At 39.1% G+C, this 21,375-nt stretch overlaps 1 protein-coding gene across 6 annotated transcripts in view; it reads left to right on the top strand.

Annotated features, from left to right (window-relative positions):
- LOC119777491 (LIM and senescent cell antigen-like-containing domain protein 1) overlaps positions 1-21,375 on the top strand; it is a 54,492-nt gene that overhangs the window by 12,217 nt on the left and 20,900 nt on the right. For 2 of the 6 annotated variants that reach the window (XM_038276383.1, XM_038276385.1), the window contains exon 1: positions 14,199-14,648. The exons of 1 other annotated variant lie outside the window; for it this stretch is intronic. In XM_038276383.1, the coding sequence (XP_038132311.1) occupies positions 14,437-14,648 (212 nt within the window). In that variant the 5' untranslated portion in view covers positions 14,199-14,436. Of the gene's footprint in view, positions 1-696; positions 899-14,198; positions 14,649-21,375 lie in introns of those variants that run through there. 3 more of the 6 variants (XM_038276386.1, XM_038276382.1, XM_038276387.1) reach the window with 2 other exon arrangements.

Below are 21,375 nucleotides of genomic sequence, written 5' to 3'. Positions count from 1 at the left end.
TTTCTGATGAGGGGTCTTCTTAGTTTACAGACGGGGAGGAAACTGAAGATAATTCACTTGATAAATGTGTAAACACTAGATAGTGAGCTTTCTCCTTAGACTTGATGCATTTATCTGCTGCCTCTGTTAAAAAAAACAATAATTACATAGTTACTATCATTTTAACTTAATCTTTTATCTTAAATTTTTAATTTACTTTTTCTGCAATTGAAAGAATAACAGATGTAAAAAAATGAGCAAAGTAAAAAAAAAAAAGATTAATATTCAGTTTAGTAAAGAGGATTGTGAAAAACGGCCCTTAATGTTTAAAGACTCCTAGAAAGTTTGAATATATGATTTAGAAACTAGGGTCCTTAGATTTTAAAATAAAGAAATGAGAGGCCATACTTTTTCCAAACAACTTCTGTTCAGTTTTGAAAACATCTCTTTCTGCGTGTATTTTTTTAATGAGAACAACGCACCAGAGAGAGAAGGAGGCTGAGCGCAGCCAGAAAAGAAGCAACAATCTCTTTCTTTGTCTCCTTTCCTGCGATGCCTTTCCCTCTTCTACCTGCTCCAGGTGGGGGGTGGAGGAGGCGGAGCCAGAAGTAGCTGATAGGTCTCTGCGCTGTGAGTCCACACCTCAGTCTACACTGTCCCTTAAAGGTGTGAGCCCTGGGGGGTGTATTTGAAGGAGAGCAAGAGAGCAGCCTTGTCCTTTAGAGCTCTGACTCGGTTGTGTTAGAACAGACAGGAGGTGGGGTGGGGGGGTTCATTTGAGGAAGGAAGGGAGGGAGAGGCAGAGCGACGAAGAGGAGATGAAGTCTCTGAGGCTGAAAGAGTTGTCCAACTCAGACTTGTACAGGCGAAGGCAGGAGAGACCAGACAGCTATGGAGGTCTGGGGAGGGACAGTCTCAGGTGAGTGGGGGCTTGATTTTCTGTCAGTGGCTGAGATCCAGTCAGAAATGCTGCCTTTTCTTTGTTTTTATTGTCAATATTTGTGTATCTTTACAGTTTGATTCCCAGTGAATCGTCTCTTTAACATCTGTTTTAAAATGAAAAGTCAGTGTAAAACATTTGAACCCGGTGGAGTCGATCGGCCAGGCATCACATGATATTATCACAGTATCACATTTTATGGTATTTAAACCAATAAGTTAAACAGAAATACATTAATTTCCTTAACTGAATCCATTTTTGAAAAATAAGTTGGTAATTCATCTAAAACTGCACTGATATCTGCAACTATAGGGATATTGTTAACATGATTTATTTGCTGTAAAACAGCAAATCAGACCGTTTTAATCAGCCTTCGCCCCAAAAGAGTGATGGGCGGCGCTCTTTTAACTTTCACAATGAGGCTGTCTCTGGTTTTTGTTAGAAATATAACATTGTAGCAATCATCTTACAGCAACAGGTGGGGCAGGGGCAGCTAGATGCTGTTTTATTCTCCATCCAGCCATAGAAAGAACTTCAACTTTTCCTCCTACCAACACTCTAAAAATTAATTGGTTGGAAAAACAACCAATCTAGTTGGTTAAATCAATTTGGTTTAATCAACCAATATATTGGTCAGAAACTGATCAAGCCGCTGGTTTCAGATCAACCAATTTATTTGGTTAACCAAACAACCAATAAAAATAGTAACTGATGGTTTACTAATCTGACTGTAGCCGTAGTCAAGTGTAGTTTTTAATAGTTATGGACCTAGAGAACAATTACAGTGATGTGTACATGTGCAGCATGCAGAGCTTTAACCTTGGTTTTACGATTAGTTTTAATTATTAATAGATTCCTAAAAGTATTAGGATAGCAGTGGTGTTGGATGCAGGAGTGTTGGCCTAGTGGTTAGAGCAATGTGCCTGTGCTCTTAGAAGGTTGCAAGTACCCGGTCGATTCCCACAGCCTGCACTCTGGGTCTCTGAGCAAGACCCTTAACCCTGCACTGCTCCCCAGGCGCCACACAATGGCAGCCCACTGCTCCCCAAGGGGGTGGGTTAAAATGCAGAGAGTGAATTTCCCCATTGTGGGACAATAAAAGGAGTTTACCGTGCAACCAAAGGGTTGTTGGTTGAAGCTCTGGTTCAGGCTTCCAATACTGTTGCACTAATTAATCAATATTTTGGTCAAAATGACCAATCTATATTGGTTACATTACCAAAATTAGATTGGTTCTTTTAACCAGAAGTGAAATGAAAGCAAACTTTTTTTAGAGCCTGGTTGTTCTTGTTACTGGGTACTGACCAGTTCAGATTGAAGTGGTGTTTTCTTTGTTTTGTTTTTCTCTTAGTTTCCCCCAAATGTCAGATAAATCTCTGTTCTACTCTGATTTGACCTCTTAATCATCACCTTTCTTGTGATTAGTTTGAGCATGTTTCACTCTGCAAATAAGTCTAATTATTTTTATTTTATTTTTTTTACGCTGTCATGTCTGGCAATGTGGAAATAAGAATAAATGTCTTGATGCCAAAAAGAGCCCAACAGATTTTGCTATCACAAGTGGAGTAGTACGGCTTTCGCCATAGTGTTCCGCTTGATTTATGCATAGAATTTGCTTTATTATGATTCATTAAGTGAGCATTGCAGATTATATGGACACTGCAATGTAGGTAGAACAGGAAAGGAGAAACAAAAAAAGGAGAAAAGATGAAAGAAGGAGAAAATAAAATGGAGATAACGATAAAGCACCTTCAGTCTGCTTCATCACCTGTAATGAGATGTAAAAAGAACAACACAACCAACGGATATAGTATAAGAGATACAATAAAGTAACTCTTTGTTACTATTACTAATGTATAAGCAGTTTTATTTAATCTGACATGTATGCTGTGGTAGCTGAGGATAAAGAAATAGGCTTTCTGTGTGGAAGTGAATCTAAGTACCTGGAACCAAGCAAGTATTTTTGTTTTCATCGCTGACTCATCTTTGAAGAGAAGTCTTAACCTTTAGCATCTAATGTTGATCAGAGCGGTTGATACCTGGGTGGGTTGATCAGTAAACACTCCTGATGGATGAGCTCTCCCCAGTGGAGCTGAACCGAGTCAGCAGGATTTTGCAATGTTTGTTTCACAACATGATAAGATCAGCCTCTCACTGATGTTCTCTACTTTGTGAATACCCCCCACCCCACCCCACACCTTTCACCACACCTATTTATCCCTCTGTGAGCGAGAGATCCTGAAGGCTTGAGGAATGTTGTAATGTCAGGAATGTGAGCAGAAAGGAGCTCCTTCTCCAGAGGTGTCCCCGGTTCACCCCTGAATAATTCTTTAATGATCACTCTTGCATTCGCTTCGTATGCAACGATAAGCTGTGTGTTTTCTTTTAAAGATAGCGTGAGAAAGCTGTTAGGAATGCTAAGATTATCAAAAGTAGGGTTTTAACATCTACAATCAAAATATCTTTTAAAAATAGTATGCAGCCTGTTAAAGGGAAGAGCTTTTGGTGTGGACTGGTTAATGGTATCAAGATACAAAGATGTTTTAAACTGTTGCAAAGTAATATCTAATATTTGCCAAAATAGGCAAACTGTGCCTCTGTGACAGGCTGGTAATAACAATATGCACAGAGATCCCGTCAAATGGTTTATTTGCCCATTTTTATTTTGCATTAACACATCTTTATTTTTGGTCCATCTGTTGAGTTTAGGAAATATGTCACCAATCAGACGAAGAACAAAACAACTTTACTCGTCATTAAAGATAAACTATTTATCTTGGACATCTAAAAGATATATTAGTATATTTTGAAATATTTCAGTTTTATAATTTGATTTTTATTTATTTATTTACTTCTAAATCAAGGCGCCCTCTACTGGCCCTTGATCCCTTTCAACTTTTCACATCTAAAAGCTAAAAAGTCATCTTTTCAAAACAGCCCACTCTCCGTCACATTATAGGGGAGCATGTTTGATGATAGATTTCCAATTCTTGCCACAGTTTTTCCCTTAGATTTATTTAACGCTGTTGTCAGGATAGATTATACTTTGGTCCAAACTATTTTGTTGGAGCTGCACTGCAAAAACAATCTGGAAATATAAGATAATTAGATAATATGCACTTGTAATAAGACAATGCAGTTGTTTTTTTCTTATTTTAAATGTAAATTGTCTTGTTCCATCGGCAAAGTGTCTCACTTACCTCCTCAATTCAAGACAAAATGCACTTATTTTAAGAGAAAATTACTTATTAAGATTCAAAATTTTTGCAGTGTGTTCCTGTAAGAGGCTGTTCTGCTAGATTTTTCTTTAGGGAATGATCTTTAAGATTTTATTCTAAAATTTGCAATGCATAAGAGTGTAGTATTATTAGAAGATGCCATGTTTGAATAAATACCTCATGCCTGTAAGAGCTCAGAAATGAAATTGTCAGTACACATTTGAATTTCTTCTTTGGGAGTAAATATCAATCTATATAACTGTGGTAGTTGGTTAGATGATATTGCATCCTATCAATCACAAACTTGATAATTGAACTGAGGAAAATCGTATTGTGAAAAACTTTCTGATATAGGCTAACACCATATCAGCATCCTAACAAGTTGATATGACATCATGTTGTGATAAAGCTGGTGATTCACTCCCTTAGGGAAGAGCTGTCAACCCTACGATTTCAGGGCAAACTCCTACACCCGACGCCATCAAGTCGCCATCATGGCTGCCTGGTCTATCAGCTGTGTAGAAATGTGTTGGTAGGTATGCAGTGGTGCCAAGCTGTGCTCCATTTTCTCAATGATTTTCTCCCCAACTCGTCTGCTGTGTTGATTGGCCTTAAAGAAGACTTTTCTTTACTCATTTTCTCTAAAAAAAAAAAACAATTTTTCCTCCATAAAATATCTGGTTATATATGAGATATAAAAGTTGAGGACTCACTTTTGACGGAAACCAGCTGCACTTGTTTTTTTTTTTTTAGGGTATCTGAGACTGAAAACAATTGCACACTTTTTCATTTCTAACATTTTATAATGATGCAATGCTTTAAGACTGTTTTGTTAATTCTTAATAAAATCTGTGACTTAAATGGTACAGAAATCTCCAATTTAAAGGTATATGAACGTTTTTAAAAGCACTATTTGTCCAGGATTTAAAAATACACCATTTCACACTCTAGTTTAAGGCATTTCTGATTTGAAGTAGGTTTAAAAAACAAAGGTTAAAAAGATCCTTAACAGGGATGAAAACAATCCAAAATGAGACATGCTGTTATCCTTTTTCCTTCCCTGGAAATGAAGTGGAGTTGGACCGTTGAGTGCAGGTCAAAATGTCCCCTGAGTCTAATTGTGCAGAACAATAGAAACCTTAGTCATGTGTTCTGTTTGCCCATGCAGACTCTGCTTCAGTGTGACTCAGTTTTATACGGTTGTGTAGCTGCGTTTCCCTGCATTCGTGTTAATGCACTTGATGCTCTGCCAAAGGAAGAAAACGTTTTTCCCCAGCGGCTCTCATGTCTGCGTTGCCATGGTTGTTGTTGACTCTGTAAGAACAGGTGTGTGACTTGGGTGTGTTTGATTTGTGTGCCTTTAGCTGAGAGGGCTGTGGATCTTTGCTGTAACCACAAACAAATCCACAAAGATCATAAGACAGTTTAATAAGAGCTTCTTTCTGACATATTTCAGCTGGTTTGTTTTGAGACGATTGTTGCGCTGTGATAGGAAATTGTTCAATGACTCCAATGTATACTCTTCTATGAAATTAGAGCATATACGTGTAAAGATGTTTTGATGAGATCGATTTTCTGTAGTAGAAAAACAATATTAAGTCTTGAATTATTTATAAATAGCTTCAGTACAATTTATTCATTATTCCCTGGTTTACATTTTTGGCATTTAGCTGAAGTTTTGCTTATATATTTAGGGAAATATACTCAGTGACCTGAAACTTGGACAATACATAAAGTTTCATTAAAGTCATTTTCATTTAATAAAGAAAAAATGTTCACATTTCATATATAATGATTTTTTAAGACACCTGACATCTTGATAAAATAGTTTAATTTTGTTTTAATATATATTTCTCTCAATTGAAATGAAAAACTAAAAAGTGCGGCATATTAAAACATATTAAAAACACAAGATTTCATATAAGAACTGAGTATAGACTTATTCAGAGCCCGGTATTATACATTAATACTTGAAAATAACTTGAGATACATGTTTAAAATGTTGTTATTTTACAGAGTTTCAATAGATAGAAGTTTAATTTGCTTTGCATGAAACTAGGACTGAAAAAATTAATCATGATTAATCGATTGTTGAAATATTCGTCAGCTAATTGGTTAATCTTTAACTGGAGTGTAGAAAGTTTAAAACGTGCCTTTAGCCACTTAGAGCAGTAATTATACCAAAATTGTAAAATAGATTTTTACAATTTCAGCTGTTTGTCTAAGGAATGTTTGCCTTGATTTAGATGCAGGCTGTATAAGAGTTCAAACTTTATAGGCTTTGTATCCTAAATCATGAATGTTTGAAGAAGTATTGGCTTCTTTCCAAAGTACTAAAAGTTTTATTGTCTCTACATTTTTTAGCAACTTTGCAGGCCTGAAGTTCAGAAAAAGTTAACAAGACAAAACATGAAATATCCTGGAGTCAAACTTGCTTTAGTGAAATCAAACCAGTAGATTTACAGACTAATCATATTTCTTCAACTTTTTCTTCTTTTACCGTGCGTGTGCAGCTGATAAATACCAAAAAATATATATTACCAAACTCATTTCCAAAATGCGGTATAGATGACCTCACCTTTGACCTCTGCTGACTATTAAGGATTGCATAAGGAAGTCTCAAAAGCCTACCCTTAAAGCTATTGTGGAGGATTTTCGCATTTTTTTAAAAGACCCACCCTCTCCACTTTAAAAAAAAAGGCACATGCACAACCGTGTACCCACTCCCAAGAGGGAACACCTAATAAACGCATGCGAGAGCATGCATGAGGCCATTTCTCCTCGTGCACGCTCTGTTTAAAAGTTGCTGTTCTCGTAGCTCATGCAAACCTTAGGCTGATTTATACTCAGAAACCAGGTTGTCTGCGTGTGTGTCGCAAATAATGCAAATATGCCCCCACCCCTTCTGCACAGACTCTGGTACACCTCTCCCAAGTTGTAGGTGACCGCAGACAGTTCCACAGTCAGTAGGCCTCTGATTGGTCAAATCTACATCCTTTCTACACTATCTGTATTTCCTGTTTGGTACTTTACTGTCTTGTTTTGTTTGTATTACCACAATTGTGTAAAATGACTCATGAAGATTGATCATCTAGAAGAGCGAGGTGTGTGAGAACGCTGGGACCCTTTTTCCATCTGGATCCGCACTCTTTTTTGCCCTCATGTCCCTCCGTTGTCGCGTAAACTTGCCCCTACTTCCTCACCGCCTCAGCACTGTCTAGACCCACAGCTAGTTCGTGATTGTCCCTAATAACATAGTGCAGACCACGCTTCAGTAACTCAGTGCAACACACTGCTGCTGGAGTATAACCAGCCGTTTACTGTGCCCGAACATCCGCTCTAACCACTAAATCCCTCAAGCACTATATATAGAGTGTTGGTCACGTAACTCCTTCTCCACCACGCGGTACCTGCGCCATCCTTGTAATTAAACGCCACCGTCGGATAGTGAGAGCCTATGGCAACAGCGGGTCATAATCCTATAATGCTTTGCGAGGATAGCTCCCGTGCAAAGCATTCTGGGATATATCTGCCCCTTCTGAGGCCTTTCTTTTCTTCTCATACACTTGCAAGACACTTTCTCTTACGACCCTCTGCCATTTTCAAACAAACCTGGGTGAGAAAGGTGAGCTTCAATGACTGTCTGAAACCGTCGCTCATCACAGATATACGAGAGAGAAAGAGATAATTAACGAGATGAGCAAGCAGAACGGCCTTAGTAAATATATCACCAGAATGATTGACAATTGGGAGGAACACTTATTTAGATGATCCACTCGGAACCAGTGGGCTGTCCTGTATGTCAATTTCGGGGCGTGACAAAAGTACTGGCCAGAACCATATAAGGCAACATCTCCGAGTTGAGGCCAGTGCTTCTTTTGGATGCGCCCACTTTATGGTGGAAGTTTAGAATTGTGAGATTTGCGGAGACACGATTTGTTGATGGGGTTTGAACTTCTCTGTACGTCCGTTTTACCCACTGAGCTATCGTTATTCATCTATCACAATGTAAACTTGGTTTTGCATTCTATGACCCCTTTAAGAGGGAACTCCCAAAAAGGCGTTTCTGCTAGTTGCTGGAGCTTTTTTTGAAGCCAAAGTTGAACAACATATCTCTCTGTATCTCCATATCACACACGTATGGCGTCTCATTGTTTGCCTTAAGCTCTATGGAGTGTTTATTAGATATCCAAGACACAAACAAGTGTTTCAAACAACCCGCAAAGCAGGGAAACTTAGTGAGCTTTGAGTAACCCCATGTAGGACGTCACAAAGATGTGCAATCCATTTGATGGCCTGCATGCCTCAGACCCAAACACTAATATGGATTTCTTCAGTTCAGCTCACCATCAAACTGCATTGTCTTGTGCGTGTTTCTTAATTCCTCTAAACAGTTATTTTAGTAATGACCACATCTGTGTGGGGAATACCTTCAGCGAGCCTCTGGTTGATGTGACTGCTGATTCAGCCTTTCAGAATGGGGCTGTTTAAAGTTATTTTACACTCTATCGTAAACAGGGCTGGCACTGATGTGAGAAAATCCACACGAACAACACGGTTTATCGACTCAGGATGGACATTAGTGAACGGAGTGCTTCTGGAGCTTTGGAGATTTCAGGGTGGAGCGCTGTACTCTGTCACTCTACAGTAATCAAGAGGAGAACTTCCTGTTGAGCCCCCACCCTCTTTCCATTGTATCCTCATCACTCAACTTGTTCTCAGTTACAAACCATTTTGACTTTTAGTGGAGTCTGTGTTTGTTACATAGTGAGAAGATGGCTGTCGAGGTTTGCATACACTTATCCATAGTGTAAATCTGGTATTTGTTTTGGGGTTTTAACAAACCAGATGGGTTTTTGTTAAGGATAGTGATGGAATGACACTTTAGTTATTCTTCAATTCTTTCATTCAAAAAACAAGTTAATGGAGCCTATTTTTATTAGATTTATTCGACGTTTCAGTGGCAGAAGAGTGCAGCAGATGTGAAAATAGTACAGCGGAGTGATAAAGGAACCAAAAATGATAAAAGAGGATAAAAATGCCTGATTAGAAATATGATTTTATATCATAATAATATAATAAAATAAGATTGTATTTATATTATGAATTTATTTTGGAGAGAACCCACGCATGCACAGGGAGAATTTCATCTGAGTTTATTTTGAGAATATATTTAGAGAAACTTCAACTTCTATATAACAATGCTGAAAAACTTTAACACGATGCTGCTATTACCGAGCTTTAAAGTGCCACCTTGATTCCTCCAAACATCCTTTTTATCATTTTGGTCAAACAGATCAAACTTGAAAGCGCTTTGATTGTCCATTTGGGCCAGTTTCATATCAGCATCTTTCTGGTGTCACAGGATTTTTTAGATATTATTATTTTTGCGGTCTGAACATCCAGAGAGGATTTAATCTTTAACACGACTTAGAGTAAAGCTTAAGCTGCTGATGTCCCCCTGCTAAAAATAAAACAAATATTGAATGTATTAAAAGTTATGAGAAGCTGGGTCTGTGCCTTCAAACAGGCTGATTTAAGTAAGTAATTCTAAATAACGTTATGCAGGATTCTAGCTCACTGTTACAGCTGTGGTTTCTCTACATCATGCTCTGTATAATTTACCTAAGTAGTAGATTAGTGGATGTATATGTTTGAGTCTCCATATATGTTTCAGGATGTTTTAGTCAGCCGGGCTCTCAACTCTTTATGATTTTTTTTACTTTTTTCGTATCATCATTCTGACCTCAAAGTAAAGGACAAATCAAATCATTATGGAAGGGATAATGTGGAAGGATTACTGTCATCTAGTGGTGAAATAGGGGTATTTCACTCAAACCAAGACTAAACCCCAGGATAAGAGAGTTCTAACAGCTCCACTGGCTACAATGGGCAACATTTCAAAGAGCAAAGGCAAGGCACAGAGCTTCAGTAGTTCGACGGAAGTTAGTTATGCATGCTGGCATTGCCATCGAAAAAAAAATCTTACACCGAACTACTGGACGCCCTAGCAACCTAACTTTCTTGGTCTTCCGCTGGTAAAACCCAACTATTCAACGGCTCTGCTATACCCAGGGCCGGATCTATCAAAGGTTTGCGTGTATAAAAACGTGAGCTATTTCACTGCGCACGCTAAAAAATGTACAAACTGATCTATCAACAGCGTGCTAAAAGGATTTGGTCTTTAAAACGTGCTAAATAGCGCCTCTTATCCATTTAGTACTTTTTCTGCAATGAATATGCAATATGGGGCGTTTACACGCAAAAGTGCGTCTTGTGGGAGGAGAACATGTAAATATATTAATTTAGCACTCGCAAAGTGATTTATCAAACCTGAAAGCAATTTTGCTAACGGTATCTGACTCTATATTTAACACGTTTCAAAAGAAGGTGCAAATGGTCTGTATGCGTAATTGCGCACACATGGCAGCGGTTATTGTCGCAAGAAGGAGACATCGAAATGAAGCAAGGAGACGCAGAGAACGCATTTTTTCACTCCGACTGAATATTTTTGGAATGAACGAGAAAACGATCATCAAAACATATCGTTTATCCAGCATTGCCATTTTGGAGCTGCAAATCCAGTGATTTGCTCCTCACAGAGCGTCAGCTGTACTTGTTCCTCAATGCTGGTCAGAGGCATCTCATCTACTGTGCCCCCTCCTGTTTTGTTCGCAGATGTTTTGTTATATGCCAGTTTTTCTTTGGTTCGCCTTCTAATATCCTGGTATCTTCTTTTTACTTCATCCACTGTTCGCAAGGTTTCACCAACAGCGTTTACTTTATTACAGATTTGTTCACATATAGCGTTCCTCTGTGTGACAGTCACACTTTTTTGCTGTAGCTCACTTAAATGTTTGTTGGCTTCATCCACCAACACCTCCATTTCCATGGGGTCGAATTTTCTTTTGCGCCTTCTGCTGTCCAAACTCACCATGCCGCAAACCACAAAACGCGCAAAACCATCATTTAAATAGGGTTTCTCCAACAGTTTTGCACCTGCCACCAGTTACGCAATCGCTCTTGTTAAATCACCCGCAAACCATGGTTCAGCCCCTTGCGCAAAATTCCAGTTTGCGAGTGCAAATTACTGCACGCAAAATTGGATCTTGATAAATCCGGCCCCCAGTGTTTCACTGCCTTAAACATGTATTGCAGCAAGGGTAACTTCTGAAAGCCTCAACAACGCAGAGAAAACCATTTCAAACAGAGATAAGTGAAGTCTCTACAAACTGGCGGCATTCACTGCCGCTTTGAAAGTTAATAAAAATACAGCTACCAATATGATTGGTGTGATAGGCATAAATTTGCTATGGTAACAAGCAACACTGTCCAATTAAACAGAATGGAAAAGGTTAGCTTTATGCCGATTTAGGCAATTCAGTTAACTTACTAGTCAAGGAGAAATCCTTTTAAAATCTTCATACTTCATCAGCTCAATCTGGAAAAAGCTTGCCTGAATTTCATCTTTTTTTTTTTTTTAAGTCTCTGGTTTTGTTGTCATTTAACTTCCTTTTTTTCTCTTCCTTGGAGATGGTGAAACCATTTTGTACAGTCCTTGTTATCGAAATCTCTGTGTTTACACCTTGAAGCTTTGTCTCTCTGGTGCTTTTCCTGAAAAGAGATCACTCGGGACAAACTCATTAAATAACACTTCATAATGTATATGAACTAAATAACCATGAGACATGACAACAGATTTTGACAGAAATTGTCACTTTACTCAGATCAGAGGAGTTGCTTTGAGTTACAGAAGGCAGCTGCTTACCAACCCAACCAGGCTCACCTCTCATGAAGTGGCCTCAAATCACAGTTAGAGAAGCATTTTATACATCTCAAGTATGCCACATTATCACATCATTTCATCATACACATTTGCAGATAAGAAGACATCCATGGCTCCAGCCTATATTAAATATTACTCTTTGTTCTTAGATCAAGGACACCGCTCTCATTGCATTCCCAAATCTTTACCACATACATAATGAAGCTGACCTTTTATCCTGACAGAACAACTGGCCTAATCACATAAACTCACAACTTGGGGAAACATTAGTTCTGTCACACAACAGGCAGGTAATATGAGGGTTTAATAGACGCGCACAGTGGCTGCTCAGTGGCGGAGTTGGTAGCATTGCTGCCTTGCAGCAAGAAGGATCGGGGTTGGTTTCCCGGCCCAAGGTCTTTCTGCATGGAGCAGGTACACATGACTGTTAATTGGCAGTAAAGGTAAATTGTCTTTCAAATTTTCTTGTAAAGGTTAATTGGCTTCTCTAAATTCTCTGTGAGTGTGTGTGTGAATGGTTGTTTGTCCTGTTTGTCTCTGTGTTGCCCTGCACCCTGACCTGTCCAGGTTGTACCCCGCCTCCCGCCAATAGACAGCTGGAGATATCGCGACCCCACTCGGGTTAAAGTGTGTCAGATAATGGATGGATAGACTCATACATCATCAATAACAGTCTAACAGTTTCAGTTGTTGGGTTAACATCTCCTAATGATCTTCGTCACTGCCAGCAGGGGCAGTATTCTGAACGTAAGTAGTTCTTATCCCTTGCTGGCATCTATACTTTGAAGATGGCAGACGGGTGACCAGCTTTACGTATAAACTGAAATAAAGGAAAATGTCTCTGATTAATAGTGGAGGTAATGATACGCCAATAATCACACATTTAAATGCAGTCATTGATTTTAGAAAAGAGAAAATGCTGCACGATGTCCCTATAACCGACCAAAATTGGCATGACCGTAAGGCATTAAGGCAGACCATGAGCTCATGTACGTTTTATTTTTTTTTTTTTTTAAACATCCCTACTCTGAATAGAGAACAATGACATCTCTGATTATGTTCAAAAAAACAATAATATCCCCAAGATTGGAAATATTTATGTTTAAAAAGAAGTAGAAAAATAGATCTTTAGGTGCAGTTAAGTGGCTCCATTCAAAGAAGACAGAGATGTCTCTCTCTCTTTCTGTATACAAACTTCCACACACACAGAGACACATATATACACAAACTAGCAGCTGCAATCACCTAGTTTGGAGTTGAGGCTCCAATGAACATCTATTTGTAGAGTGGAGTCAGGAAGACTACTTCATAGAGACATGGCTCAGCTGGACAGACACACACAGGGCTTGCACACCATGACGTAGACTCCCACACTCATTAATAAATCCTTCGTTCTGCTGTAATAAAGCAGCAGCTGCTTCGCCGTTTGATTGTCAAAGTTGTTTGTCTCACTAGAGATTATTTCCGGATCTGGCCTGGTGGCTGAATTTTGGAGCCAGTTTGAGTGCAACCACATTAGGAGCTATCCACCCCCCCCCCCCCCCCCCCCCCCCCCCCCCCATAAACGAGGCAGAATTAGGGTTTGGAGGAATGTCCATACTAAGGCCATTGAGGGATTTTGAGGGATTAGAATATTTTATAATTGATCCAAATAGTTTTACTGTTTAGGTTTAAGACTTGCATTCAAGTTAAACTTGTGTCCAAGGGTCAGCCTCGCTCCTTACAAGCTGGAAATAAATAGCTCCTAACTAAGCACATTAAGGGAATTCTTAGCATTGGTTTCAGTTATTAAAAAAGGTGAACATAAAGTTCAAATTTTCAGTATTTTTCTTAACCAAGCCTGTTGACTGAATTCGTCTCGCATTGCTCAACCACTTTCAGCAGTTTTTGGTTTGTTGAAAATGGACGGATGATGTCACAAATGTAGTTTTTGGTTTGCTCTACTTTCTTTTTTTGTCAGTTTCTGAATTATGGACATTGTGTTTATTATTCTGCATGACTTCTTCAAGAGAGCTCAAACGCCTAAAAGCCACAATAAAAACAGTTGAAGCCTTTCAAGGTGTAAATCATAGGAAGAAATAATTAAAAAGTTGAACTAGGACATGTGTTTGTGTACATCAATATGACACGGTGACCTCTGTCTCCACAGGCGTCAGGGTGGGCTCTTTATTTCAGTATCCTGTTCAAGAATAGATAGCGGGTTTGACAGGACGGGAGGCTGGGAGTGTAACTGAATAAGAGAGTAATAAGGGCAACAGAGGAAGGAGGGAGTGTTGAGTCCATCAGTGACGGAGTCAGTGTTTTTGAAAGAAAGAGAGAGCGAAGGAGGGAGGGAGGGAGAGATTTCCCAGCACAGTTTGATCTGCGTCTCTTTCTCCCTCCTGCTATGTGAGAAGCAGCTCCAACACTTAAAACAATCACAGAGGATTTTAACTGGAGCACAGGAAGAGCTGACAGCAGTCGCTCAGACCTCAGAGTCCCCGGGGTTGTCTCCTGGAATAAGTCGGCTGGAGATGAACGTGGAAATGAACGGTCGCGCCCTGCCACCTTCAATACCTGAGGATGGCGAAGCCCTGGACCACATCCACCACAGAGAGATGAACGGATACCACCAGAGGCTTCAGGATGGGGACGGGGGAGAGGCTGAAGTCCCAGTGTCCAAGTCTCAGAGGCGGAAAAGCGACGTCAAAGTCTATAAAGAATTTTGTGACTTTTATGCTCGCTTGTAAGTAGTTTCATATTTAGAACGTCAACAAATCTGATAGATAAAACTGTGTTTTAAAGCACATATTAGGAGTAATGAGAAGTATGTTGATGAGCGGGGTGAAGGACACATCTACAGTAATACCTCTTAGATGGTATCATAGTAGAGGATTTCTGAGACAATTTTCTGTTTGTTTTGTGGTGATTGCTTCCCAGAAAAGTCCTATGGAATTTCAATAAATTGAACCTTTTTTCATATATTCGCTAGTTATTGTAATGTTAAAGAAAAATGTTACAAAGGGGGGTTGGTGGTTGGGAATTTGGTGCTGTTAGCATGTTAAGTTCGAACTGACTCCGATGTTACAGAATGTGAGGAATTCTTTCAGGCTTGAAGCCGGGCTTAACTGGACAGTTTTATTAACTCAAGCTGCTGTTTGTGCAGAGATATGAGTGAACGCTACAGGAGGGAACACACAGGAGGGCTATTTTCGTGCCAAGGAGGTAGGGGATGGGGGGGAGTTGTTATGCAAAATGGAATATGCCATCCGGCATGTAAAATATGTGAGCTTAAGAGATATTAGGGCTAAATATACACACATAGTGTATTTCTGACTGGTCTGTTTGTCATCTGCTGGAGAGCTGGACATTAGGTCATCTGCAGGTTTTAGATTAAATCGTTTTAAGGGGGGAAAAAATGAAAAACTGGGTTGAGGTGGCTTGGCCATAGATGGTCTGGTAAAAAAGCAACCACCACTCTATGGTACAGTGGTAGGATTTGACCTTCAGTCATTCATCTATGGCAGCGGTCGGTCTCTAACTCCAGTCCTTGGGATCTACTTCCCTGTAACTTTTAGGAACATCCCTACTCCAACAAATTGAACCAAATGACTGATTATCTCCTCGGCATGCCATTTGATTCTGGTTGGCTGAATCAGGGATGCATCTATGAAGTGAAGGGCAGGAGATCTTGTGGACTGGAGTTGTAATTCACCGATCTATGTAATAGTAGTTGGTTATTTAAGATTGTCTCTATCAGTTCCCCATATTTGCATAATACAAAGTATTAGTAAAGTTATTAAAATCAATGCCATGTCTATTGATGAGACCTTGGTAGGACAGTAGATTTTCTGAAGTGATTTTGTTGACCATATTCCTGTCTGACTTCAGAGATCCTATTGTTCATTATGCAATCTATTTTGTAAGGTGGACCACATCCTCCTGCAGCAAAGCACCCCCATGTTATGATCCTCCCAGCCCGATGTGTCACAGTTAGGATGGAGGGCTAAAGCTTGCAGGCTTCCCACTTTGTTCTCCAAATGTACCAATGGTTATTGTAGCGAACACTTGAATGTTGGCTTTATCCAAATATCAGTCCAAGCAACAGAGCTCCTCCCCCTATTTCTAAGGCAGAGCCCAGCCGCTGCAGGGGAAATGTCATTTCATCTGCTTATATCCAGGATCTCATTCTTTCGGGTCATGATCCAGATTTTAAAACCATAGGTGAGGATAGGAAAGTAGACCAGCCAGTAAATGGAGAGCTTTGCCTTTTCGCTCGGCTCTGTCTTTACCACAATAGCCTGGTGTATTGTCCGCATTATAGCAGCACCCACATCCATCCCTCTATCGACCTCCCGCTCTTTTCTCCCCTCACTCGTGAACAGGACCCCAAGATACTTAAACTAGAGGCAGGAACACTCCTCCGACCTGAAGGAGACAAGCCACCTAAGCATAGTCTCAGACTTGGATGAGCTGATTCCCATCCTTTCCCCTTCACACTTGGCTGTGAACCCCCCAGTGTATGCTGTAGATCTTGGCAAGTCCTGCTGGCTCATGAGCTACAGTTCATAAATGTGTAATAAATACTTCCAGAAATACACACACTTCTAGGTTGATGGGTGATGACTAAACTGCTTTCTTTTCTTTTGGTTTTAAATATTTCTAGTCCTTACCCATGTTAGCGTCTCAGTGGACTATGATGTTTGCAGATGACATTATGATCTGTGTGAGAATGAGAGGATCCAAAGTGGAGCAAACGGCGGTAAATGTGGAAAATAGGTAAAGAAGTGTTTCTAAGCTGGCTGGAATGGTTGGAGAAAGGAATCAGACATTCTGTCTGATAGGAGAATATCTGCAAGGAAGAAAGGAAATGTGTACAAGCCTGTGATGAGACCAGCAATGATGAACGGTTTAGGTAGCAGAGATGAGAATGTTGAGTTTCTCTTTATGATGGATAGGATCAGAGGATGTTTTGAAAATATACCTGAAGAGAAAAAGATGCTGAAGATAGGGTCAGATGAAGACAAAGAAGAAGGACACATAATAATAATTGAATTTTATTGATCTCACATTGGAGAAATTTATCTCTGCATTTAACCCATCCCCTTGGGGTGCAGTGGGCTGCCATTGTACAGCGCACGGGGAGCAATGTGGGGTTAAAGGTGTTGCACAGAGACCCAGAGTGTCAGTCTGTGGGAATGGGGCTCGAAGATGCATCCCTGTTCCAGCCAGCCAGAATCAGGTGACTGCCGCATTACCAGGCAGGGGGAGCCATGTCAGCAAATGAAGTAAAATAAAAAACAGTTTGACCACAGTTTTCGAAACTGAAGTGCATCCTGCTGCTCTGATACAGTTCCTTTAGAAATGCTTTAATAGACACTTTGACCCAATGACCCTCAGGGAAATATTTACTTTTTACATTTGTTGGTGGTGCTGATGATGTAAAGATTGCATACTCTGCTTCTGCAGAGCAGGAAAATAAACCTATGCTTGTGATTTTTTTAATCTAAGCTATATTCAGCTGAATGTTTAAATTTCAAATTACCAATGGATATTTTTTCTAGTCAGTGCAACTCTGTGTAAAGAAAAAGCAAACTTCCAGAGGTCCATGGTTTCTCCTAAAGCAGGTTTATTTGTTTTAAATAGTATGTATACATAAACCACAGTAATTAACAGCAGTTAAATTATAAAAAATAAAACAGGAATTTTCCTTTATCAGTCCCTCTGATATATTCCAAATGTTCTTATTGTCAATATTTCTATTTTCCTAAGTAGGATCATGAAAAATATCCATGCTCCAAAAAGTATTGATATTCAAACGCTGTATCTGGATACAGCGCTAATTTTGGTATGGTATCGATATTAAAAACAATTGTTAACATAATTATATTTTGGTTTATTTTAGATATCTATATTATTTGAACAATAAAAGAATAATGCTTCAAACAACTTTAGAATATTGTCATAGATTAGTTATTTCTTTTATACTTATTTGCACATTTATTTAACTAACTTCTATGATTCTGTTGAAAATTATTTCACGTGGAACATATTAATGAAAATATTTTTTATGCCCTTATTTGTCTTTTTTTACCCATACAGTATTAAAAAAGGTATATTTTTCTGGGTATTGAGTTTGACTTTCTAGTATCATGATAACCCTTGTAAAAAGTAGAGGATATTGGCTTAGTGTGGTTTAGTTTGTGCTTAAATTAGGTTAAACAATTGTTGCCATAAGAACTTTTTAATTTTTCTACATGTGTGAAAGCTATTTGGTCTATATATTTTTTACATCATTGTTTAAAATACGTTACAGTTGAAGAGTGAGAATCTGGTAGCACATAATTCCCTAATGGCACTAAATCTATGTGTAAGCAGAGTTACCTCATTGATTATAACTGGATAATGTGCTGACTTTACTGCTAATTAAAAGTTCAAAGCGTAACGGATCCCATGCTGCTGCCACATGGGAATTTATGCTGAACCAATGTGTTCTCCATGAGGATGCATCTTTCTGACTTTTTCTTGCTGGCTTTGTCTTTTTCCCCTGTTGTAACAGCAAACACTGCAGTGGAAATTTCTCTTTAAAAACTAGAGAGGCCAAACCTCCATCTATTTTTAGCAAAATAATTGGTAAAATATGCATTGTCAAATTCATAAATGTAGTCATTAAGCTACATTAAAAATGTGCTAAAATTAACTTTATTGCATAAGCGTATGAACTCACCTGTTTCAGAGATCAGCAGCTGACACTCATATATATGTATATACAATCAATGTGGAGCAAAACAGAAAACATGTTGAAAAGATGTCAGAAATAAAACTCTTAAGCTGCCTTGTTGCGTTTTCTTGTTCAGTACTCATGTTTGACAATAAACCACACTTCTTTTGTTGGATAGCTGTGTTCACTTTATTGCTAGCGTTCCAGTTATCAACGTCTTCACTTCTTCTATTTTATTAGAACAATGCAGCCTACACACAAACTTGCTCTCACTGCCCCCAGTGGACAACAGCAGTACAACATGCACATAAACAGAAAGTGACAGGATGCAGAACTTACAACTGTACCTTTCAATGTAAATTAGAATGCATGAACACATAACACAAAATAACTCAAAGACAAGTTAAGATGAGAACATATTCTAACACCCTCCCTTGTTCTCATCTTCTTTACTTTCAAATACTTAATGTCCAAAAAACCATCCTTTGAATTTCAGGAATTTTGCTTTTGGTGCGGGTTTGGTTAAGATATCAGCAACCATATTTTCAGATGGGCAGTACACCACATTTATTTTCCCTTCTCTCAATGCATCACGTATAAAATTATACTTCACATCAATGTGTTTGGATTTCTGTCTGTTCACAGGGTTCCTACACAATGCAATGGCCCCTTGGTTATCACCATGAAGCGTTGTACAGCTGTACTTTTTGCTATCCATACCATTTAAGAGTTGACTTAAATGTAGACTTTCTTGTGTAGCAGCTGTTAACCCAATGTATTCAGCCTCACAGGTGGAAAGAGCCACAGTTGGTTGTTTCTTGGATTTCCAGGAAATGGCTGGACCTTGTGACGTTAAACTAAAACAATAACCTGTGGTGCTGCGTCTGTCCTCTACTGAGGATGCCCAGTCAGAGTCACTGTAGGCTATGAGGTTCAAGTCTTCATTGCTTTTCTTGAAACTAAGTTCATAGTCACAAGTACCTTTCAGATACCTCAAAACATGTTTAGCATTCACTAAATCCTCTGTCATAGGTTTAGCTAAAGTCTGGGAAAGTTTGCTCACTATCCAACTGATGTCTGGTCTGGTGCAGGTCATGGCATAAATCAGACTACCTACTATCTCACGATAGTCTGTAGGATTCATTATTTTTGTTTCATCGCACTCACGATTTTCTTTGTGATCAAGTTTTAGTTCGCATGGGGTGGATCTTGGTTTGCAGTCCAACATTCCATATTTTTCCAACATTTTTAGGATGTACTTCTTTTGGCTCATTTTTATTTCATCTTCTTTTTGTTCAAAATGTATGCCTAAAAAATGCGATATTTTGCCTAAGTCCTTCATGTTGAACTTTGATTTCATTGTTTCTTTGAAACTGTCCAAAACATCAATGCTGTTGGCAGCAATGATCAAGTCATCCACCCAAATGAGCACAATAACCGTGTCATTTTCTGTTTGTTTTCTATACACACAATGATCAACTAGGTTCCTTTCAAAGTTGTTTTGTTCAAGATGATCATTCAGGAGTTTGTACCAGTTTCTTCCAGATTGTTTTAATCCATACAGAGATTTCTTTAATTTATACACACATTTCTGTCCTGTTTTTGTTTGTTTTTCAAATCCCTCGGGCTGTTCCAAGTAAATTTCTTCGTCAATTGGGGCATGCAAATAAGCTGTTTTGACATCCATCTGATGTACTTTAAGGTTGTTCTGAACTGCTATCTGCATTAATGCTCGCACTGATGTTATGTTAGCTGTTGGAGCAAAGGTTTCATGATAGTCTATACCTTCTGTTTGGCTGTAGCCTTTTGCTACATACCTAGCTTTGAAAATCTCTTTTCCTTCCTTTTCTTTGAGTGTATATACCCACTTCCCTCCAACTGTGTTCCTACCCTCTGGTAGAACGCTCAGTTCAAATGCTTCGTTTTCTTTAAGAGAGTCAATTTCGTCTCTCATTGCCTGTCTCCATCTGTCTGCCTGTGGTGACTTCTGAGCTTCACTGAATGTTTGAGGGATACCAAGCACAGCCCTGTAACAATGATCAACAGTTATTTGTGTTGCATCTTTAGTCTTAGGATCTAATTGGTAATCTTCAAGGTATTTTGGGGGTCTTTTCTCTCTTTTTGGATAACGATCTCTTTGCTTTGTTTGAGTTTGATCATCATCAATTTCACTCCCAGTGAGATCATCTGAAAATTCTGCATTTTGAGTTCCTTGAAGAGTGAGTTCCTCTTTGTCACTTAGGGTGACATTTTGGGTAACATCCTGGGTTAAGGGTGTTACATCATGTCTGTATGCCTGCATCGGGTATCTATGATCCTGGATCCCTTCATCCCAAATATCTGTCTGTATCTGTTGGTCAACACCACTTTCTTTGATGAACCTTACTAGTCTGTGTCTGGAAACTTTTCTCGCCTGTGGGTGGTACACCAAATAAGCTGGGCTGTTCTTGCTGTACCCTAAAAACAGTCCCTTTTCCCCTCTTGAGTCTAATTCCTTGTGGTGGTTGTTGTATGAGTAACACTCTGATCCAAATACCCACATGTTTGAAAGATTGGGCTTTCTTCCTGTCATCAAGAAATATGGGGTGTTTTTGGTTCTGTTACTATAACATCTGTTGCGAATGTGGGCAGCACACTGAATAGCATATGGCCACAGTTCTTTAGGTAAGCCCTTTTCTGATAACATACACCTTCCCATTTCAAAGAGCGTTCTCCACTGTCTCTCTGCTTTTCCGTTTTGGTGTGGTGAATA

The sequence above is a fragment of the Cyprinodon tularosa genome, unplaced genomic scaffold, assembly GCF_016077235.1.
Source record: "Cyprinodon tularosa strain WSP-4 unplaced genomic scaffold, ASM1607723v1 ctg124, whole genome shotgun sequence".
Taxonomy (NCBI): Eukaryota; Metazoa; Chordata; class Actinopteri; order Cyprinodontiformes; family Cyprinodontidae; genus Cyprinodon; species Cyprinodon tularosa.
Note: the sequence above shows the minus strand (reverse complement) of the source record. Positions and strands in the feature narration are given on the sequence as shown.